At 36.3% G+C, this 24765-nt stretch overlaps 2 protein-coding genes across 4 annotated transcripts in view; one reads left to right on the top strand and one right to left on the bottom strand.

Annotated features, from left to right (window-relative positions):
• The window catches only part of LOC136834987 (sodium- and chloride-dependent GABA transporter 1-like), a 34554-nt gene extending 29818 nt beyond the window's left edge, over window positions 1-4736 (top strand). The window contains exons 10-12 of one of the 3 annotated variants that reach the window (XM_067097973.1): window positions 1694-1806; window positions 3671-3847; window positions 4036-4736. In XM_067097973.1, coding sequence (XP_066954074.1) covers window positions 1694-1806; window positions 3671-3847; window positions 4036-4158 — 413 coding nt within the window. In that variant the 3' untranslated portion in view covers window positions 4159-4736. Of the gene's footprint in view, window positions 1-1693; window positions 1807-3670; window positions 3848-4035 lie in introns of those variants that run through there. The other 2 variants (XM_067097974.1, XM_067097975.1) reach the window with 2 other exon arrangements.
• Window positions 4737-8298: 3562 nt separating this feature from the next.
• On the bottom strand, window positions 8299-22745 carry LOC136834985 (probable G-protein coupled receptor Mth-like 2). The gene is made up of 8 exons (XM_067097968.1): window positions 22612-22745; window positions 16425-17605; window positions 15757-15835; window positions 14518-14684; window positions 13182-13320; window positions 12386-12481; window positions 11060-11144; window positions 8299-8954 (listed from the first exon to the last, which is right to left on the bottom strand). The coding sequence occupies exons 2-8, from the start codon at window positions 17464-17466 to the stop codon at window positions 8805-8807; spliced, it is 1758 nt and encodes a 585-aa protein (XP_066954069.1). The 5' UTR covers window positions 17467-17605; window positions 22612-22745; the 3' UTR covers window positions 8299-8804.
• Window positions 22746-24765: the final 2020 nt, after the last annotated feature.

Below are 24765 nucleotides of genomic sequence, written 5' to 3'. Positions count from 1 at the left end.
CAACCTACCTAACCTAACCTAGGGGCATGGCAAAAAAACCGGGGATGCTGCAATACTAGCATACATCTACCTTTACTTGAAGGTTCTGTTTCTTAACGATTATGTATTTATATATTATATAAAGGATACCTGTCCTAAGTATAGAGAGTTCATATTAGAAGGAACCCTTGTATGATAATAAATGCCCTTGCACTGAGAGAATAACTATCTTAATTATAAATGTTTTCTTTGTGTAAAACTTAATATTTCAAGACGATATGTTAACTTCATAGAGTTGTGAAATATCTTTTTATAAGAAAACCTTTTAGGTAACTTTGGGCAAATCTCATACTTATGAAATGTGTACTGGGAAGGCCAATTCTTCCTGCAATAAGACAGAGAATTTAATGGCTCCATTGGATAGCTAATTTTCTCATTATAAATTATTTCCGTTCAGTGTAACTCTAATTTCTTGATATTATTATTATTATTATTATTATTATTATTATTATTATTATTATTATTATTATTATTATTATTATTATTATTATTATTATTATTATTATTCGATAGGCAGATAACCAAACCATAATTTTTAAATCTCATATGGTTGACCGAGACTCCTGAACGAGACGTTCTTGTAAATAATATATATTATCGAATAAATAACAACGTAATTATCTGAACTGGAACAGACTGGAATGGAACCTCGAAGAACATGACATTTGAAATCCAAGCAATAAGACGAAAAATAATTTGTTGCTAAATGTGGCCTAGCAGAATTAAGGGGCGTTCATCAGTTAAGAGTCAAACGCACGTTACCTAATCGAAGACGAGACTTAATGACTACAGAGATAGTCTCTTGCAAAAATGGTTATTATTATTATTATTATTATTATTATTATTATTATTATTATTATTATTATTATTATTATTATTATTATTATTCAGTAGACGAAACCCATTCATTTGGAACAAGCCCACCAAAGGGGCCACTGACTTGAAATTCAAGCTTCCAAAGAATATTAAGGTGTTCATTGCGAAGAAGTAAGAGGAAGTAAAGGAAAGTACAGAAAGAAGAGATCCCAGTTATTAAAAAAGAAAAAATAAATTATTAAACAGATAAATAGACACAAATGTATTAAAATGAAAGAAGAATAGTATTTGGGTAGTAATGCATCGCACTTTCGCTTGAACATCTGAAGTTCCAACTGCACAACATCCTCTGGGTGAAGATATAATTTATCTGCTTTAATCTGTCCTAATGTGATTACACGAGGCAGTACTTCTGTAAAATCTTATGTTTAACAAGATAATGGCGTCCAGTGATGAAAGATGATCATTTACGGGAGCAATTATATCTGATATCGTACTACTGTGGGCAGCTTTGGCTGCTTTGCCAATTTTCCCAGTTCCACTGATAACTATATTATTACATTTATCAGTATCAGTATATGGGACTTTCGTTAATGCTAGGAAATCACTATATATGACAAAATATATAATTTCTGTTTGACGACGATGTTGAATTGTACTCATTTCTATTCTGAGAGAGGTTACTTTTGTTACATTGTTTGGTGATAAACAATAATTTAAGATTGCATTATGAAATGATCATTGCAAGGTAGGGAAGAAATATTTACGCTCTGGTACTAAAGCCCAAATGAAGACTTATATCTGTGTTCATTTTGTCTTCTTGTTCTGAAAATTTCAGGTTTCAGGAAATTCATAGGAATCATCAAGGAAGAACTCAAGGTCTGGGTACCAACTCCATTATATTACTTCTGGGCAGCAACGTGGTTATGCCTTACACCTGCGTCTCTTCTGGTAAGACCATATGAGTGATTTTATAATTTTTTGCCTTTTATCATAATTTCAAAAGTACAACTACAAAATAGAATTTTTACCTCTAATCATAATTTCCAAAGTACAGCTACAAAATATAATTTTTACCTATATTCATAATTTTTTAAGTACAGCTATAAAATATTTTCCCTTCTTGGAACAAATGACCACTTTCCTGTTCATGTGATTTCTAACTTCATCTGTTCCCCATTACTTCCCTTTCTATAATGTCAGCAATGGCACTTGAAGTGCTTTCCGAGTACTGATAAAGTCTAACAGTCAATGGCTTTAGTTTTCTGTGGGTGAAATGTTGCTCTGGTACCTTTACCTCAAGTCTTCAGAATCCTATGTATGTTAGGTCGTGACGCTGGTTACCGAAATATAATTAGGTCCACTATCCTTTCGAAAAGTTCTTTCTTAACTCATGTTCTGGCATACCTTGGTCTTTCTAAGCCGCCTGATCAAGGCAGTAGAAGGGACAGTGGAGCCTAGCCTCTCCTGCTGATACTATTCATGCCAGTTGTTCTTAAACCAGGGGCACGCTCCCTGAGGGGCATCAGAAAATCACAAGGGGGCATGAGCACGCAAATAGAAACGATTGGTCCAGAGTTGAACTCGTTAAGATGTATAATTTATTATCTCGTTTGTGACATGCTCACTCAGGCAGTACCAGTCTCGAGTGTGTGCCCAATATACATAAACAATTACTGTTGTACTATTACAATCATTAACTTTCTGGATATGTTTGTTCCACTGTAACCAATAATCGCTGGTTTCTGTATTTATCATTTCCCGTCAAGCCTTATGCTCCATACTAAAACTATAATAAAAATGAGATAACTAGCTTGATTCATCAAGAAACTCGAACCCAGGTGAGCAAACAAGTTTTATCAATATGGAAATCCAGCGCAGCAAATCTGCTTAAACAGTTAAGTACTGGACACTGGTATAAGACTACTGACTATTGTTTAACAAAACTTGGAAGGACAGACGGGGGAGCGGTAGCCTAGGCTTCCCTGGGAGAGAAAAGAAGTATATCTTAGTTTAACCAGACCACTGAGCTGATTAACAGCTCTCCTTGGGCTGGCCCGAAGGATTAGACTTATTTAACGTGGCTAAGAACCAATTGGTTATTTAGCAACGGGACCTACAGCTTATTGTGGAATCCGAACCACATTATAGCGAGAAATGAATTTCTATCACCAGAGATAAATTCCTCTAACTCTTCATTAGCCTGCCGGAGAGTCGAACTCGGGCCTAGCGAGTGCTAGGCCACAACTCTACCGACTCGCCCAAGGAAGGGAGGGAATACGACGCAATGATATCTGGGAAGAGTCCCATGGCATGAATAGAGGCACATTCTGAAACAAACTGATTCAGTTTCCAGGATCAAGTGTAACGTTTGCGAGCTACTGCTGCGTGTGAATGCTATGTGATAGTTGATGTTCAATGCAAGAAATTAACAGAGAGAGAGAGAGAGAGAGAGAGAGAGAGAGAGCAGGAACATTAACAAGAATCAGTTAGAAGTGACATTGTTTTAGCATTTAATTCTCCATCCAGTCTGAGTGCTCACCACAGCTACCTATCTTACCACATTTGTTCCTAAAATTAGAAAACACAAGTGCTAATTTTACGCCAAAATCTTCAGTTAAAATACTAATGAACTGTATGTTTGTGTGAGCTTCCGTCCTGTGTGGCCACTTGTCGCTAAATCATATGTAGTCCAGAGCACAGTTTCAGTGTTCCCTGGCTACCGCAGCTATTGACAGTTTGCTTTCCGGAGCTTGAGCGATTAAAATAGCGCAGTTAGATTATGCAAAATAATAGTAATTACTCATTACCACAGGTTCTACTGAGTTTCTCCATCTACAGTGAATACCAGAAAGTATGGAAAGAAGAAGAGAACTTCGACGCTCTCTTCTTGACCGGCATTGCTCTGTCGTTCTCCGTCTTCATAATCGTTCCTCTGCGAGCAGCGTTTGTTTTCCTCAAGAAATGGATAAAGGGTGGCCTTCACCGCGAGGTAAGTAATGAATTATGAGCCTGATAGTTAGTTAACTGTGAGGAAAGGGACAATGGAGACCATTAAAAAGCAGTCACTCTACACTTGTTCTAGTTTTTGTTTTCAGTATTATTATTATTATTATTATTATTATTATTATTATTATTATATTTACAGAAAAATTATCGTCAGTTCTATCCACTTTGCAGAATGTATCCAAAATTTGGAAGGCCACGTCCAATTTCTGTCCGGAATATGTCCGAAACGGGAGAGACCCCGATGTCGTCAATTCTCATCTTCCGGAAGGAGAGTTTACCTGCATCGGAGTCTGAAAATCCATTATGGAAGACTGCTGATTACCAAGTACAGAAAAAAAATTATCCATTTATGTCCAAGAGATATAAGCTTCACCGATTTTCGAAGCTGGGCACGCCAGTTCGAGCCTTCCTATCTCCGAGGAAAAGCTTCTGCTAGGATTAGAGTGGGCGAGGTTTGCAATCTCATTTCTTGTGAAACTGCAAACGGAAATAATTTCTCATTCTTTAAGCTCACCCTCCAAGGGAAATCGGCCGTGGGCTGTGAAAAGTATTAAGATAATTCGTACACTGAATGCAGTCCATTCTCGACTATCAAAAATATACCAATGTTTCCAAATTTCAAGGCAACGTTCAGCTGTTAATGAAGGGATATCTTGCTTTCGTGATGGATTTGTGTGAAATGTGAGCATCGAGTTATTTACTTAAGATGTGATATCAGTGGTGAAATTTAAATGCCATTCGTTGAATACTCGATTTTATATGGGATTTTTATATACAGATTTGTATCATGATGCCATTTTGTAAAACTTGCTCTTAGTCACTCGCTTTTCAAAAAGATTCCATTATACATTTCCGCATAAATGTATCAAACATAATCTCATTGTTTATTCATTAGGCTCAAGTGTAGAGTATCTCTCTCTCTCTCTCTCTCTCTCTCTCTCTCTCTCTCTCTCTCTCTCTCTCTCTCTCTCTCTCTCCCCACGTTTACTTAGTATTTACCTTAAATTATGATGAATCTGCACCTAATGACCTCCTAGAATTCGAATTATTTTGCTTGACACTTTCTCTTGCTTTGACATCTAACGTTTTGCTATTTTCATGGCGGATTCTGACACCTTCGGAATAAAATTAGGTAAAATTCCAGGAATGTGACACTTCCTAACTACTTTCCCTGCATTTTCTCGTTCTCTTCGTGTATGGGCTAGGTAGGTACACTGGGTTCCTGTCCCACTGACCTTTGCATTGAACAAAAAAACTTTGCACCTAAATAGGTTCCAAGGTTGTGACATTTCGTCAAATAATGAAATTCGGAATTTATAAACTGTAAAGTAGAGAACGACGAAAGGTCTCAACGATCGTAGTTTACTTTCTTTACGCTGATATTATATACAGCAATATCATATCGATATGCTTAATGAAGCAGTTCCTTCCTCGCCAATTCCTAAACTTTGTAACGGGGAAAATGGTTGGCTAAATTTTTGCTCAAAAACGGTGTACGTTTTGTAGACAAGAAAAAACATGAGAGGGCTTTCAAGTTAGCCTGCAGGGTACATCATCATCATCATTATCTTCACTGTCATTAATGTTAGTGTTACTGTTGTTTTTTTATTGTTTTCAGAGATTCTAACATATTTATATATATATATATATATATATATATATATATATATATATATATATATATATATATATATTTATATATATATTCTATATATAATATATATATATATATATATATATATATATATATATATATATATATATATATATATATACATACAATAGTTCTTGTTTTATACCAGGCAAATATATACAACTGAGAAGAGAGTTCTCGTTTTCATACCAGGCAAACTTCTTACAACTGAGAAGATTATGAAGAGAAATCGGTTTTCTTAAAAAAAAAGAATTGAAAAGGACACTAACGAATATCAGCACTTGCTGCTAATGTCTTGGCCTTTCTTTGGCTAATCCAGTATATAGGATAATCCCGGCCAGTTGTGTCTCACACACCCAAACCTTAAATCATCCCCGTTGTTTGTGTGAAAATGGTTTCATAGCCCCTTTTGTTTGAAGTTATTTTCGGTAAGACCGAACTTATTCGTAATATTCTCTTTGGGCTGTGTTTTAGATTATTATTTTATTATTATTATTATTATTATTATTATTATTATTATTATTATTATTATTATTATTATTCAGAAGATGAAACCCATTCACACGGGACAAGCCCAAAGGGGTCACTGACTTGAAATTCAAGCTTCCAAAGAATGTGGTGTTCATTTGAAAGAAGTAACAGAAGGTAATGGGATATACAGAAATAAGAGATCAGTTATTAGGAAAGGAAAAATTAATTAAAAAATAAATAAATAAATAGATAAAAATCTATGTGAATTTTAAAATAAAAGGAGAATTGCTTTAGGGCAGCAGTGCATTGTATATATGCTTGACGTTTCAAGGTTCCAATTGAGCGACATCTTCAGGGGAGACTGATCCACAGTCCAACGGTGTGAGAAGTTAAAAATTGCCCTGAAGTAAATGCGAATATCTCATATCACAATGTGTTTATCTTATATTTCTCTAATTATATACATATGTATTTTTTCAACATTAAGACGCTTTTCTTAATTTGGGGTGGCCCCAGACAAAAAATAAACAGTGTGGTTACTGCATGTTCATATTTCAACTTCTGAGTTGTGAGAGGACCCCCTGAGAAACTAACTTCCATAATAGTAGCTGCTTCATACGCCTACGCAAGTGCTAATCGGCAGTATGTCGAATCCCTTCACATATACTGCGTCAGTCACCTCTGTCCTGAACGCATCTTAACATGCATTGACCTTACAAAGACGGACGTTATAGAATATTCAGACATTCAAAGTAAAGCATAAATTGCTATAAACGTGAGCCAGCAAACAGACCAATTAGGCTCTTTGCTGTTAAAAACTTTTGTGAGATCTGAATTCTAACTCGAATCATCTGTAGGTGTTCCTATTTTTTGTACTCTGTTTTTCCACATTCAATTATATCTTTATTTCCGAGTGTTTGTATAATATGGCTTTATAAATACTTGTATTTCTGTAAGTGTGTATTGTGTACAAAAATGATAATTTTCAACTTTTATATATTTTTAATTGAACACTCAACTTCTTTGAGAGGAGATTTTAGGGCTGCTTTCAGTAAAGACACCAAAGTGTTTTGGAATACTCTTTTACTTTAGTATATATGTATGTATGTATATATATATATATATATATATATATATATATATATATATATATATATATATATATATATATATATATATATATGTGTGTGTGTGTGTGTGTGTGTCTGTGTGTGGGATCGTGTGTGTATATAGAATACATACATGTTAAGGTAATCTATATGCAGAGGAAATGTATTTAGATTCTTGAATAATGTTAGCTTTTGTTTAATTAGCTGAAAATTCATAATAAAAGGAAGGAAAAGACATTATTCACCTCCAACAAAAAACTTGAAAGATGGGCCAGTATGAAATCTAGTTGTTTTCTCGTTAATACCCCATCACCTATGACTCGCTCACTTAACCAGTTATACAAAAGTTTTCTAGCAATGTCCGTTTATGATGAAGGTTATATTGGATTAAAATTTGAGTTTCTGACTCTCCCAGTGCTATAAGTATGAGTTTTATAGCCCAAAGCAAAGCTTACCTTATTTTCTAGCCTGAATAAAAAAAGACCACGTCTCAGCCACTTGATTTCCGTGACTGTGTCCTTGACCGTGACTTGCCCGATTTATATAAACTTTATTTTTCAATAAATAAAGCATCGCGTGAATGTTGTTTCATTTACCATTTATCAGTAAGTGACTTGAGAGTCTTCCGTGACAATTCTGATGTTTTTGTATTTTCTGAATAGTGAAGGGTAGGCAATTCTGGGTATTCCAGAAGACCACAAACGTATCCAAAAATTCCGGATTCATGTTTCCGTTAAGAATTCGCCTTGTGAAGCTCAATATGACATAAAGATAAACAACAACAATCAAAATTCTCCCCCATACAGAGATTCTGATATTTTTCAAGCCCCAAAATCAATGGGACGAGCCACCCCTACCCTTATGTAGCCCAGGCCCGGTGGAAACAAGGGAAAAAAGGGGAAAACGGTGACGCTCAACCATGAGGGGAGCAGTAGACATTTCTGCCTGTGGAAGGAAGGATGGCTATTCAGATATTCAGGAAAAATAGAAGTCGGGAGAGAATGCCAAAGCTTGGCGGCAGAAGAAACAAACGGACACAGTGCGATGTGGAAAGCGGATCAAGTTGTATTGAGTCTGAAGACTGAAAGACAAATGGACAATCTTCAGATCAGCTGGGAGCAAACCCAAAGTCCCCTTGCTCGTTCTCGCTCGCCGAACGTTGCCTCAACGACAAAAAATTCAAAATAAATAAAATAAAGCTAAAATTTCGTCAGTATATTCGTGAATTAAACGTTCTGTATACAAAACCAGTGGATTAAAATATTCTTCACCTTGCAGAGAAAAGATCTCCGATATTTTTTGTGACAACGGCGAACCTGCCGACAAGAACCGACATTTCCCTGAAGAAGAATTGCCAGTGTCTTCTTCTTAGGTGTAAAATTAGAATACAGTACTAAAAATAAAATGTTAAAACTTGAAAGCAGTTGTCAATGAGAAGTATTTATATCATATAAACTAAAGCACTACGAAATTCAGTCTTATAAGAAAAATGCGACTGAGAGTAGTCGATTAAAAATATATACCTCTTCGAAGTCTAAAAATATAAAAATTCTACATTACAAAACTACATTACAAACACGTTATAAAAAAATTTTTCTACGGAGGTCCTTACCCTTCACAATCTGAAATAGGAAGAATAAGCAACCTACCGTTTTGACTCGAAAGTAAGCGTTTATCGATAATATGATTTTTGTTTTCAGAAATTTCTAGCTCCTCCCATTCTCAAGAGTGACTCCGTTTCGATCAGCCGTTCCGTAGTGGCTATCGGGTGGCGCCGAAGCCGTGGGACTTTCAAACAATTCAATCGCGGGAGAGTCAGGATTCTCTTCTGTATTCTCGTTTCTTGCTTTGGGAATCTGGAAAGGGAAGAACAACTTTTGAAGGGAAGGACTTCTACCAACTCTCTGATACTCCGCTCAATTTTTGACTTGAAAAAGATCATTTAAAACCTGAATGATATTTTGCACAAGTTTTGACTTGAAACAGATCATATAAATTCCCTTTGTTCAAGTTCAGACTTAAAAACAGGTCATACACCTTGATACTCTGCTCAGTTTTTGACTTGAAAAATGTTCTTTAAAATCCCTTAGATACTTCGCTTAAGGTTGACTTGAAAAGGGTCATTTCAAATCCCTCTGACAGTCAGCTCAAGTTTTGACTTAAAAACAGGTCATTATCTGCCCAATTCTTAACTTGAAACAGGTCATTTAAAATACCTTTGATACTCTGCTCAAGTTTTGGCCTGAAAAAGTTCATTTCAAATCCTTTTGGCGCTTTGCTCAAGTTCTGGCTTGAAAATGTTCGTTTAGAATCCCTTGGATCCTCTGCTCAAATCTTGACTTGAAAAAGATCATAAATATCCCTTTATTACTCTGCTCAAGTTTGACTTTAGAAGGGTCATACAAAGTTCTTTTGATATCCTACGCAAGTTCTGACTTGGAAAAGTTCATTAGAATGCCTTTGATATTCTGCTCAAGTTTTGACCTGAAAAAGATCATAAAATCCCTTTATCACTCTGCTCAAGTTTTGATTTGAAAAAGTTAATTTAAAATTCCCTGGATACCCTGCTCAAGTTTGGACTTGAAAAAGGTCATCTAAAGTCTACTGGGTAATTTGCTCAAGTTCTGACTTGAAAACGGTCATTTAGAGTCTATTGGGTACTCCGCTTAAGTTCTGACTTGAAAAAGGTCGTTTAAGTTTGGTTTACTGGTACTCCGATCAAGTTCTGACTTGAAAGAGACAGATCATATAAATTCCCTTTGTTCAAGTTTAGACTTAAAAACAAGTTTGTTTTGACTGAAAAATGAAAACGGTCTTTTAAAGTCTACTGACAGTCAGCTCAAGTTTTGACTTAAAAACAGGTCATTATCTGACTTGAAAACAGGTCATTTAAAGTCTATTGTTCAAGTTTTGGCCTCCGTTCATTTCAAGTTTTGGGACTTTGAAACGGTCGCCTGAAAATGTTCATTTAGAATGCCTTGGATCCTCTGCTCAAGTTTGACTTGAAAAAGATCAAACGGTCTTTTTAAAGTTTGACTTTGGTCATACAAAGTTCTTTTGATATCCTCAAGTTCTGACTTGAAAAAGAATGCCTCTGATATTCTGTCATTTGACCTGAAAAAGAAAACTCTGCTCAAGTTTTGATTTGGATTTAAAACCCCTGGATACCCTGCTCAAGTTTGGACTTGAAAAAAAAAGGTCAGTTCTGACTTAAAACCCTTGAAAAAGGTTTGGATACTCCCCAAGTTTGGACTTGAAAACGGTCTTTTAAAGTCTACTTTGGACTTGAAAAGGTCATTTAAAACCTTAAGTTCTTTGATACTCCCCTTGAAAACGGTCTTTAAAGTCTTGACAAGTTCTGAAAAAGGTCATTTAAAAAAGTCAAGTTTGGACTTGAAAAAGGTCATTTAAAACCTTTGGATACCCCGCTCAAGTTCTGACTTGAAAAAGGTCATTTAAAATCCCTTGGACACCCTGCTCAAGTTTTGACTTGAAAAAGGTCATTTAAAACCCCTTGGATACCCTTCTTATGTTTTGACTTCAAAACTTCATTTAAAATGTCTTTGATACATTGCTCAAGTTTTGACCTGAAAATGGTCATTCAAATCCATTTAATACTCTGCTCAAGTTTTAATTATGTATATAAAAAAGAGTTCATAATTTCCCCTGATACTAGGCTTGAATTTGGGTTTCAATGGGGACTTTACCATCCGTGGGATATTGTGCTAGTTTTATCTTTTGGAAATGACATCTATAAAATTTCCTTGTACATTCTCTCCAAATGTTGACTTTAAAAAAACATATTCTTTAAATATCCGCTTTTAGTGTGATAATCTGCGCCTGATTTTCAAACACTTCCTGATTAAAATAATGTTTCGTTAAGGAGGCTTCCAGACCTGGTTAATTGGTTTCTTCGAAATTTGGGCAGATGTTTCATTTCATAAAATAATATCTGACTAACCTTTGCAGCACTGCAACTGCAGCAAAACATCGCAAAGAAAATGTAAACCCCACAAAGTGCTCCCAGTCCATCGACGATTGAGACCCTGATAGAGGAAAAAAATAGATTAAGAAAATGAGAAAAACAATTAGAAATATACGAAATGTCATGTATCGCAAAACACCACTGTTTAACTGTAAAACACATACAATAAATTCATTAAAAACCGTTTAACTTATTATAACATTTATCAAGTTCTTTAGTCTTGCAATTTTTGAAAAAAGGTCTTGTTAGTGAGATCACCTCATAAATGCTTAGTTTCTTCCAGAATTGTCAACTTTACCCAAAGACTTGGGTATGTGTCAGTACGTCTAATATCACAGTCCAGAAAAGCCTTTAGAAAAGGAAAATCCACCTGAAGCATTATTAAATAAAATGAAACCAACTGAGGTGACACTACATCAAAAAATAAGATAATAAAAGAGCTGAGAGTAATGCGCCTAGTCTAATCGTCTGTCTTACATGATTATTTAAAATATACACTGAAATAAACAAAAAACAGTCAACTAGCACTATTTTTCAAAGTAATTAAACGAAGTGTGGTGATAAAATTAAAATAAATAAAATGAAGGCGTTACAGTAATGGCCATCCTACCAAATCTTTTCAGTTTGATTACATAACAGATGTTTTTAAACTAAACACATAAGTCTAAATGCTGGAAAATGAGCATGCTTTCTCTTGGTTAAGTAAAGTTTGTATTCGGCCGCTCTTTATAGATATCAAAACTTTAATCAGAATCTTGCTTACACATCACCAGAACTTCAGGTAAGAGGTTCTCGCAAAATTTAAGGGCACTCCTATTAATTACCTAAGTCATGCCTGTATTCGTTTAATTGTATATATTGAATTAGTTTGATTTTACAGCTTGTGAATTAACTTCATAAGAGAATATAAGAATATTTCCTGTGCGTCTGGGCTGGAAAGTTTTCTGCTCTGGAACGCTGCTTCTGAGTTGTGCTTGATTCGGTTGGCATTTCCGGACTTTACGTCAAACGGATCTAACGAAAAACGTTACGAGATATCTATGTCAGATGAAAAGTTCCTGAGTTTCAAAGCACATGCCTAACAAACGCTTTACTAAGATGACTGACACAGAGACGTGTGACATTTAGCCCTTTCAAACAATAACTCAGTGAGTTCTGAAATTTCTTCCAAAAAACGTCAAGGGGACATTAACTCTTGGTTAGTAAAAAAAGAAGAAGAAGAAGAAGAAGAAGAAGAAGAAGAAGAAGAAGAAGAAGAAGAAGAAGAAGAAGAAGAAGGAGAAGAAGAAATGATAAACTTACCAAATATTGCATCCATTAGCTTCTAACCACCAAGGTATCAGCTCCATAGCCCATACAACGAAGAGAATTAAAAGAAGTTTGGAGTTCAGAAAGGTTCTGGAAAAGGACGTGATTATTTCAGTTCTAAAATAAACCAAAAGAAAAGTAAATGTATGGGAAAAGTATTTCATTCATCAAATAGTGTATGGTGGAGTCAAAACGAACAAGATTAATATCAAGTTCAGAAACCTTCATAAAGTGTGAAGAGGCATTTCGTATTCTTCCAAGCTTTGCTGTATATTCTTAATCTATAACAATGTCATCGGAATGGTAGTTGTAAGTTACTTCTTAAGAGTATTCTAGAGTCTATAAGATTGCTTTGTGAATCAATGTAACGTATTTTACGGCAAAAACTTTGTAATTAGTTTTGGTGCTTTAATTTAGATACATAAACCATTGATAGTTGCAAAAATAACAGACTTCATAGAATCCTGCAAACTTTTTACGAATTGTATGCATGTATTAGAATATTTTGAAATTACAAGATTTTCGAACATAAGCATCAATTCCTAGCATTAGGTACAAAACTTGTCTTAGAAATGATATGGTATTTTTCTTCGAGTTCTAAATGATAACTCTCTCTCTCTCTCTCTCTCTCTCTCTGTAACACACATAATATAAATTGATAACCTAGTATGTATACATAACTCTCTACTTTCAAACACTGTATATTATTGTTTTGTGCAATTATTCATTTTAAAAAACATTTCCTGAACATCCATGCTTCCTCCTTCACACGAGTCTTATAAAACCTCACCCTTCAACCTCCTCCCTCATGTACTGCAGCTCCTGCTTCTTCCTCTTCAAGGCGACGACTGAACAGCAGAACAGGACGAAATCGACGAGGAACAGAGCCAGCATGAAGCCGTACTGGTAACCCCATCTCAGCGCTGAATCTGGAGAGGTGAAGGTTGCCAGAATTAATATTTTTCTATATGGAATGGTCCCTGATTAATCTAGTGGCACTGGGTATTGCTCGTCTTGTCCCATTCCCCGGCTACTGCAAATGCACATGATTCCAGATTAACCTGGTAACCATGAACACTTCATTTCTCGGTCATTTCGCGGCTAGTCTTATCTCTTTTCCTGACATATGATAACACCAATGATTTCAGATTAGCTTGGCGTCCCTGAATACTTCATTTCTTAGTCATTTATCTGCTATTATTGTCTCTATCCATGACTCATGACAACGCTGATGATTTCAGATTAACCCGGCATCCCTGGACACTTCGTTTCTTGATTATTTCCTTGCCAGTCTTGTCTCTTTCCCTGACTCATGGTAACAGTAATGATTTCAGATTAGCTTGGCGTCCCTGAATACTTAATTCCCGGTTGTTAGCTGACTAGCACTCAGTGTTTGTAGACTACAACAATGACTTAAGGGAAGGCAAATGACATTTTAATTGTAGATACAACGAATCTAAATCAACCTGGCATCTCTGAACACTTCGTGTGTTGGTCAGTTCCTAAATGAAAGGTTGTTGTCTGCAGACAGCAATATCCAGAGGTAGAATTGTGATCAATCAAGACACATTTTTGTTTACATGTGTAACTTAAACCTCGAAGGAACAGAGAAGATGAGTGATGATCATAGAAAGCAAGGGTAGATGGTGAATGCAGAGAAGATGAGAGAGAGATCAGAGAGAGAATTGTACCTTTAAACCAACTCAAAGGAATAGAGATGGTGATAATCATAGAAATCAAGGGTAGATGGTGAAATGCAAAGAGAGAGAGAGAGAGAGAGAGAGAGAGAGAGCCAAGAGAGAGAGAGAAGAGAGAGAGAGAGTTTAAAACCAACAAAGGAATCAAAGATAATCCTAGAAATCAAAGGTAGATGGTGAATGCAAGAGGAGAGAGAGAGATGAGTGATACCAGCTCAAAGGAATAGAGATGAGTGATAATCATAGAAATCAAGGGTAGATGGTGAATGCAAGAGAGGAATTGTACCTTTAAACCAATTCAAAGGAATAGAAGATGAGTGAAGGAGGAAAGTGTACCTTTAAACCAGCTCAAAGGAATAGAGATGAGTGATAATCATAGAAATCAATGGTAGATGGTGAATGCAAGAGAGAGAGAGAGAGAGAGAGTACCTTTAAACCAACAATCGGCAGGTAGGAAATCAGCCCTCGGTCTATTGAGCTGATAGGGATCATCACTGGGCAGATGGGCTCCCGTCAGGGCGACGATGAGGGGAACCCCCCACCCACACAGGCTGTAGGCTGCAAACAGGTGAGTTTCATCACGCACTCTGCCGGATCTGCAATGATACTCTTGTTACTTTAAAAGTCCAACCAACCGTTATTACGCCTTACTGCAATTTACACTTAAGACGATGCTTCAAATTAAAAGGTATCTACAAAACCCTTTTATTACAGCGTTAATTATTATTGCTCAACGATCGACAGCTTAATCTTTCGTAATGTGTCTTCTTCCACATCATAAATATGGAGTTGGTGGCTGACTGGTTTAAATTACGCTGGCTTATATCAACAAGCGCTCTTTCCAAACCTGTGGTAAGGCGTTGATTGGTATAAGTAGATTAGTGTGGACCTCCAGACTCTGGCCAGTCAACCGAAAGAGTATGAAATTAATAAAGAAAGATCAGTTGGATTACTTCCTTACCTTGGTATATCTGGTCATTCTTTCTCAAGAGACCTCAAAGTAATCTTCATTAATCTTGCCCCCTCTAAGGAATCTGATGTGGTCTGGCATAAGCAATACGAGCAAAATTCATTGTCTATGGCGTCATTCCTCTCAATTTCCACCCTTTTCTATAATTGGTCAACTGACTAGCCTATTCCTGTGGTTGTTGATGATGCTACAAGTGATCTTCTAAATGGGGCAGACAATATTTGGCAAATTGTAATACGTCTAAATGTCCTCGTATTTCTTTATCTAACACCTTTCATCTTATGATGATGTTTTGGAAATTAATGGAACATTATGATTCTACAAGCATCTCGGGAGCTAATAGTAAACATATCGCATTTCTAGGGGCGGACTATGTCAATAACCTGATTAAGTCTGTTTAAACGAAAGCCATGTGTTCTTTAAGCGCCATAAACATTTCTCTGAGAAATTTTCCAGATGTGTAGCTTATTTCTCCTTGTGTGAAGCACTGCTTTCATTTCCGCAGAAGCTCAGTGTACATCGTTCGTCTTATGAAGCTGAATCAGCAATTTTGGTTCAGTGAGCTTTTACCCAAAGCAAATTCATCGTCAGAAACTTTTTATAACAAGGCCCATTTAGCTCTTAACTCACCACAGCAAATAAGCCGAAAAGAAAAACATACAATTATAACAAAAATACTCACTTTCCATGTCTCTCACCTGATACAAAACCACACGTGACAGCAGAGTAAGGTAAGCCAGAAATAGGTGGCCAGAATTCCTATGTGATTCACAGTTCCTGAAATGCAAAAAGAGACTACCATGATTTTATCCTCTCTTTGTAATTCCTGACATAGCATACATGATGTAACTGAATCAGTAATTACTTAACTATGTGTGCTTCACATGTCTGTGGTTGACCAGCTTTCTTTTCATGATTTCATGATATATTGAAAATATGGCAATTTTCATTATATTTTATAAATAACAGGATCTACATGGTAATTAAATTGCTTTCTTGTCACAACTAATTGGCACTGTACTGACACTGTCTTCATAATATTCCGGTAATTTACTGGCTTTATCTTCATCACATGCTTCTGATCAATAGATTTACTTTCACCCCACATTAGTAATTAACTGCATGTATCTTAACAGCTTGTTGGTAATTAATCTGCTTACCTGCTTTACACAAAGGAAAAAAAATTGGCTCTATCTGTAACACGGGGCAGTTACTATTTGGTTTCAGCTGCATTAATTGTAGGCACAGAGACCTTACTGTGTACATCGTTGCTCTACAGAACTATCATTTCATTATGTGGATATACAGTGTTCTATGTTTAATTACCTATATTATCTAACCTTACTACTATGATCAGTGACCATACCTATAAATGAACAGAAGGCCCCAGGAACCGCTTCTTGCTGTTGTCTGTTGATGATGATCGACGTGAAGGCGACTGAAAGGGCTGCAAGGAAAGCAATCACACAACGGTCCAGGTTACTCGACCTGGGATTTCTGAAGCAAGCGTAGATGAGCAGAGACGCAGCGAGAAATATGCAGGAAATGATCATGAACACGAGGTCAACGACAACGTGCCTTGTTCGACAGTAGTGATCTCTCTCCTCGTAACAAGCGAACACCTCTTCCTTCATGACTCCGTCGAAGTGGGTGTGGAGGTCAAGGCAGTACTGATTGGGAGGTATGGTCTGCAAAAGGTTGTCCATCGTGTGAAGCCAGCCATTTTCCAATACGCGGTAATTTTCGTAATGTAGACGCACCTTGCATTGCGGAAAACCGTAGAGAATTAGTAGATCTCTTGGATTTTGTACTCTTATATTCGGGTCTTTGGTGGAAAAGAATTTTGGGTTCCATAGTATATCATCTCTCAAAGAGCAATTTTCATCAAACACCATTCCTTTTGGGCAGCATTTCCGAATACAAGTACGGTGTTGACACTTGATTTCTTCGTCTTTTGCCTTCACAGCGACGTAGTCGTGGCAAAATTCAACTGCAAAGACAGGCTCCTTTCTTCCAGAAGGTTCAAAAAGGGCTTCCATACAGAATGTATCCACAAGCCATTCGTTTCCTTCCGGAGTTGTCCAGGGAAAGAAGGTGGTGCCATCGACATGGATGAAGTTTAGATGACTGTTCACTGTAACCTGTCGTATCTTATGGTCATCTCCCCCACATTTGCGATCCCAAGTTTCATGTTCTTGTATGGTTATATGCGAGATGTTCTTGACTTTGGGCAGTTTGACAGCTACTGTGAGGTCCACTTGTCGATAAGGAACACAAGTCCTGTCTGAAAGCCCAAATCCTGGGCTACAGCATCTTTTGATGGACAATCCTGTTCCTTCGGCTGTGGATGAAGTGGTAACTGCTGTCACCAGTAACAAAAAACTAAGCCATTTGAAACTGCAAAACATCGCTATTTGGCTCTTCAGTGGAATCAGTGATGAAAGAGTAATTCTTACCAATTCTTCCTACATGTGCAGAATTTTTTGTACAACTGGGTCTTGAAATAGCTGAACATGAATGATAATCCTTTGAATTAAAGTGTCAAATCTGGAAACAGGAAAAGATTATAGCCATTAGAAGCATATCAGCCCTCATGCACCTGCAATTCTTACTTTTACATGGCAATGCTAGCTGATATTGAGTAAGACCAGCTTTGAATAATTAAATATAAAATGAAGGAACAAATTTAACTAATAAAATAGGGAATTATATACTCTGCATATAATTGCAAAACTTTTATCCATTTTCACACCTGATATACAAATTTCACTTTGTATCAAGTAGCTATAGAAATATTATATTCACTTCTTATAAATAGCTAGAATTCTTTCTATAATTCCTTCAGTGAAAGTACCTCTTCTTGTAAATGGCGAGTTTCTACTTCATCTTGACTAGACTATGTTATTTTTTCATCATACTTGTTTAGTTTTCCTTAAGGACTGATCTTGGTTGATGCAAATGCCTGCTTTGACATAATTCTGATGGCAATCGAACAAATCTGATATATCCTACAAAAATAAGAAGTTACACAGACTGATCTTTTGAGTAGCGCAATTCGGCAAAATTAGGCGCTGGGTATCAACCAATGAATGCAAGACGAAAGTCCTGTGGCAACTTGTGGGGACATGGCTTGAACCTCATAACAAAAATAAATTTTTATAGAATTTCAAACCTTAGGAATGTGAAAAAGGTAACAATAGGCCATAATGAAACTTGGGAAGCCCACAGGAGTGACTGAACTTTATGTGAACAGCTCCAAATGGGGAACAGAAAACTTTTACAACAGTCAACTTGTCCTACTCATTCTGGTTAGCCAGGTTAAATCTTTTATACGGGTTGCTACGACGAATGAAACATAAATACGTATCATGTCTTGCAAACTTTAGTGGCAGCTCAATTGATAAGGTTGTAGATCTTTTGGGAGAGTTGGAGTTCTCAGCCTACATTCAAGTTCTGCTTTTTTAGGGAGGTAAGGCGGCTGGGTTTGGACTGTTTTTGGAGTCCACTGCTGTACTGTCTAAACTACTGAGGGCTAAATTGGACGACCATTGATAAAATGGTAAAAATAGTTTAGACAAAGATCAAATGGTGAGGAAGAATCACCGGATATATTTTAAACTAAATAAAAAGGATAACAGAGAGAATCATCCAGATATACAAAAAAGCAAGTAAAAAATGCGCCGAAGTTTCTTCGGCACAATCGAGTTTTTTGTACAGCCGCTATAGCGTATAATCAATGCCATCGAAAGTAGATCTATCTTTCGGTGGTCTCGGTATAATACTGTATGAGCCGCGCCCATGAAACTTTAACCACGGCCGGGTGGTGGCCTATCCTATATCGTCGCCAGAAGCACGATTATGGATAACTTTAACTTTGAATAAAATAAAAGCTACTGAGGCTACAGGGCAGCAATTTGGACTGTTTGTTGGGTGGAGGATGGGTGATCAACATATCAATTTGCAGCCTCTAGCCTCAGTAGTTTTTATTTTATTCAAGGTTAAAATTATCCATAATCGTGCTTCTGGCGACGATATAGGATAGGCCACCACCCGGCCGTGGTTAAAGTTTCATGGGCGCGGCTCATACAGTATTATGCCGAGACCACCGAAAGATAGATCTACAGTACTTTCGATGGCTTTGATTATACACTATAGCAGCTGTACAAAAAACTCGATTGTGCCGAAGAAATTTCGGCGCATTTTTTTACTTTTTTTTTTTTTGTATATCTGGATGATTCTCTCTGTTATCCCTTTTATTTAGTTTAAAATATATCCAGTGATTCTTCCTCACCATATGATCTTTGTCTAAACTATTTTTACCATTTTATCAGTGGTTGTCCAATTTAGCCCTCCGTGGTTAAGAGAGTACAGCAGCGGACAGAATCAAGTGCGGACGGACAGACAAAGCCGGCACAATAGTTTTCTTTTACTGAAAACTAAAAAAAAAACAAGCAATGGACATACAGTAGCTTACACGATAGGGATGGTCAGTTAGTCCTGTCGCCCGTGAATTGTTGCGGGGATACTGAATATTTAGTTCATGTCAAAAAATGCATTGTCTAAGCACGTCTAGCATAGCAAGGACCTTCCTCACTATCCACGGTTTACCCAATGGCAAAAAAAATCCCTTCCCCATGACTTGCAGTTGCTTAGTACCAGACCTTAAAGCAGAAGTGAACAGCAAGCTAAACTAAATTCTCCGACGTAGCGGTTCAAGTACCATATTGAGATCAAGATGAAGGCACAATCAAACGACAGTCAAAGGAGGGAGGCACAATCAGACATCAATAAAGGAAAAAGGCGCGGGGCAACATCAGTCAAACAAGAAAACCAGGGACGTAGGAAGCACGCCGTTTCTCAACGTCTGGCAGAGGCCGGGCAGTTTTAGTAAGACTTTAACAGCTGTGTTTCAAAGACATGCGAGCTACTTGTTTGTGTGTTTGTGTGTGTGTGTGTGTGTGTGTATGCGTGCTTCTTTTTTATAATGTTGGTATGTCTTCTCGAGTCTAAGCGCCATAAGATTCCATCACGCTGATGGTATGGTTATTCATGAACGAGATTATGTCATCTAGTATGCTTAGTATAATATATATATATATATATATATATATATATATATATATATATATATATATATATATATATATATATATATATATATATATATATATATATATATATATATATATATCTAATGGTATAGTTATTCATGAATATATTATATCATCTAGAATGCTTAGTATACTATATATATATATATATATATATATATATATATATATATATATATATATATATATATATATATATATATATATATATATATATATATATAGTATATCAAGCATACTAGATGATATACTCGTTCATGAATTTCATATCATAGGCGTGATGGCATCCTTATGGCGCTAGACTTGAGAAGACATCCAAATATATATCCAATATATATATATATATATATATATATATATATATATATATATATATATATATATATATATATATATATATATATATATATATATATATATATATATATATATATATATATAATCACCATTCACTCTTGATATTTATAAGAAACACCCTAGAATATCTTGGCTTTTAAGTCTCAGCAAGTCTCTTTTGAAAGGACGTCAGCTGCGTGCCCTTCTCCCTGGTTGCAAATCATCACTATTCACTAACTACTAAGTACATAATTTGCTACTTAGGTCAATAGAGACTCATCGAGATTTAAGAGAATTTGACCAAAGAAAGCAGGCTCGCTCGGAAACTGGACCCTGTGCCTTCGCTGGTGAGGTGGAGTTTGTGATGGGTTAAAGTATGGATGTAGTAATGATTGTATATATATATATATATATATATATATATATATATATATATATATATATATATATATATATATATATATATATATATATATATATATATATCGAGCTTCCTTTATGAAGTCTGGTCAGCGCACGTTATCCAGAAAATGTTTTTCCCTCTGTTTATAACACGTGCATCCACATACATGGTTGTGCACTGAAAAGTTCCTCCTCTCTCTCTCTCTCTCTCTCTCTCTCTCTCTCTCTCTCTCTCTCTTCTCTCTCTCTTTCACCCACACACACATTCATAACTAATTACAATTCCCTCTTTTCCTCTCACAAACACGTACACAAGTAGAGATTCATTCGCACATTAAGTTCATTCTCTCTCTCTCTCTCTCTCTCTCTCTCTCTCTCTCTCTCTCTCTCTCTCTCTCTCTCTCTTTATAACACATGCATGCACCTAAGCTTTGCTTACTCTCTCTTTCTCTCCTCCCCCACACATACACCCAAATATACATTTAAAATTTACTCTCTCTCTCTCTCTCTCTCTCTCTCTCTCTCTCTCTCTCTCTTTCACCCACACACACATTCATAACTAATTACAATTCCCTCTTTTTCTCTCACAAACACGTACACAAGTAGAGATTCATTCGCACATTAAGTTCATTCTCCCTCTCTCTCTCTCTCTCTCTCTCTCTCTCTCTCTCTCTCTCTCTCTCTCTCTTATAACACATGCATGCACCTAAGCTTTGCTTACTCTCTCTTTCTCTCCTCCCCCACACATACACCCAAATATACATTTAAAATTTACTCTCTCTCTCTCTCTCTCTCTCTCTCTCTCTCTCTCTCTCTCTCTCTCTCTCTCTCTCTCTCTCACACACACACTCACACACATACACACACACTTTCTGCATACATATATAACACCAGCGGATCCAGAAAAACTTCATGCGGGGGACCAATTTTCATATTACACATAATTATATATATATGTGTGTGTCTGTATGTATATGTACATGTATATGTGTATATATAGGCTACTCAGTAGATATCTTCTCATAAGAATAGGTATAATTGTTCAAGTACCTTGCATTATTTTTCATGGGGGGGGGGCACGTGGCCAGGTGCCCTCCACCCAGGATCCGCTATTGATATATAATGCAAATAACATAATTCGTAATTATTTCAAATCGAGAACCTCAAATAATTCAACAATACACTAAACACTCAGACTTTTTATTTCATTCTTAATCTTTGCCAATATTATTATTATTATTATTATTATTATTATTATTATTATTATTATTATTATTATTATTATTATATAAATAAAATCAGATCACAACATGGGTAGAGAAGAGATAACAAAATTTTAATGAAAATATGAACCCAATAAAGACAACTCAGAAATAGAATTCCAATGAACAGACATAATCTGATGAAAAATGCAAGTTTTGCACACCCTTTTTGTGAAATAAATAAACAAATAAACATAGCTACAATAAACAAATAGAAACAAATTACTGTATGATAGGAAATGACGTTCCGGTTAAGTAAATACTAAAATAAATGATAACAGAAGTAACCAAAGTGAATATGAAAAATATCCTTGACAAGGTATACCTTAAAAGCAAAATATTGCCATGAATGGTTTTTGACGTGTAACCTTTGAGTAAACTCTTCCGCATTACTCGTATATTAAAAGCAGTGATTCAGAACTAATCATAAAGCTACAACTACCTTTGACAAAGCTGTAGAGGACAAAGGACGTTTACACGAGAGTGCTTTGAAAGTGTACTTAGGACACGTCCTGACTTCTAAGCTGAAGCGATGTCGCGTGATACATGCAGTCTGCACTATGAAAGATAACTACTAACCCATTTGCGAACTTGGGCTGGGGAGTCGGGACCGGGAGGCGTTCAGCCCACATTATCGTACAGAGTATAAAAACTATCTGTTTCTCTTGCTCTTTCTCTGTCTTTCTCTCTCGCACACATGTGAGCCATTATTTATTCGTCTGTGTGAAAGCGTGCTAGACTTTTCCACTATCATATTAGAGAGTAAAAGTTCATGTGACCGTCACGGTGTCATTCAAAGGCGCAGAAAAGAAGCAAAAGGAAGGAACCATTAAGGAACGGCAGACCTACCACTTGATGTTCCCAAAGGAGGGAGGTCGCAAGAGTCTTGAAAAACATGAACAGACATATAGTAGGCGGAAGCTTGGTGCTAGATAGACAGAAAGTTGCGTTCTCTCTCTCTCTCTCTCTCTCTCTCTCTCTCTCTCTCTCGAGCCATTACCTATTTGGTTTAATGTGCGTCATCAAGCCTATTCTTCCTCACTCCATGCCGAGGATAAAGCTGTTGATGATTGTGTATACAAACATAGCCATACCCGCTCCCTCCCCTTCCTCTCTCTCTCTCTCTCTCTCTCTCTCTCTCTCTCTCTCTCTCGCGCGCGCCACAGCAGCGACTATTTTTGTTCATTTATCACCGTTTTTCTATGTCAAGGAAAATTTTTAAATCCCGTAATAATAACTGCACGTAGATTGGCATGCTTTGAAAAACTAAGTTCAACAATTGAAGACGAAATTTGATGCTGACCTACTAGAAGAAAATAGAGTTTATAGGTCTACGGGAATAAATATTATATTATGATGTAACTGGATATGACAACTGCACGTAATATCTACGGTGGACTAAGCCACTATTCAAAGGCCTCCCTGTATCAACAGTAATGAGGATATACTTGCCACATGGTTAACTAGTCCAGATTAAGTCGTCTTTGAATCAGAACGTGCCCTTACCCAAAGTCGAACCGTAGGGGTGGCAGGGTGCTGATCGGTAATCGGCCTGTTGTGGACTTGTAGACAATTTACAAACCAGCAGAGACAAATGTCATATGGCTGAATTCTCTTATCTTACTTTTTCTAGGATATCGTTTTCCTTTGCCGGATGCCATCATCTTTTGGGGATCTTTTTCCGTTGTCAATTTTATAGAAACTGTGTTATAGGTGGCCTGTTTTATTTTTATTATCATTATATATATATATATATATATATATATATATATATATATATATATATATATACTGAATATTTATGTATATATTATATTCAAAGTTTGTAAAAGTTCAAGTGGAAAAATTCCAGCGTAATTAACCTGCAAGCACATATGGATTTTTGTCACCTATACGAGGTGACTCACAATTCTGAAACCAGATATGCTGTATAATATCGAATTTATCGAATTCACTATACCTTGGGGAGAACTTACACTCAAGGTGAATTATAATTAAGTACCTCTGACCTACCAAATTCGGACCCTTGGTTTAAAAATACCTATAAATAGTGGACTTTGACCACTCGGCTATCAAGATAGACATAAGCTGACATCAACTCCGCTGTATAGCCTATATTCCTGTCGAATTCTTGTTTGTAAACGGCAGCACCAGCAACTCAGATAAGGGAATAATAGAACCGTGGTGCATGGCACTGGGATATCGGAGCACCTCATTAGCATAAGGATGTTGACAACCTGCAAAGGGATTGGCAAACATTCCCTTTAGAGGTACGAGCATTAGAGATGAAAGCGGAGGACCTTGTTGAATTAATCTCATGGGAGATTGCGAAGCAGGGTATTATTATCCTGCAAAGGTCTAAATCGTAATTATCGCTATTGGGGAAAATCATCCACAGTTTCCAGAATATTGCCTAAAGGACAAAGATACACCGAAGATTATATACTGTATATATAGGCCTATATATATATGTATGTATGTATGTATACACACATATATATATGAATTATTTTACTTTATCCACTTACAATTTATTAGAATACTACCGTACTCCTTTGCTGGACGCCTTTAGGGGTATCTTTATCCTTTAAACAAT

The sequence above is a fragment of the Macrobrachium rosenbergii genome, chromosome 54 (assembly GCF_040412425.1).
Source record: "Macrobrachium rosenbergii isolate ZJJX-2024 chromosome 54, ASM4041242v1, whole genome shotgun sequence".
In the NCBI taxonomy this organism is placed as follows: Eukaryota; Metazoa; Arthropoda; class Malacostraca; order Decapoda; family Palaemonidae; genus Macrobrachium; species Macrobrachium rosenbergii.
This window is presented reverse-complemented; position numbering and strand designations above follow the sequence as displayed.

Excerpts from the sequence above, each read along its gene's own strand:
- LOC136834985 (XM_067097968.1), bottom strand. The coding sequence starts at position 17,466 with ATGTTTTGCAGTTTCAAATGGCTTAGTTTTTTGTTACTGGTGACAGCA. Across the intron at positions 14,685-15,756 it reads CACGTGTGGTTTTGTATCAG|ATCCGGCAGAGTGCGTGATG; the intron begins GTGAGAGACATG and ends GTATCATTGCAG. Across the intron at positions 13,321-14,517 it reads TGCCGATTGTTGGTTTAAAG|ATTCAGCGCTGAGATGGGGT; the intron begins GTACTCTCTCTC and ends TCACCTCTCCAG.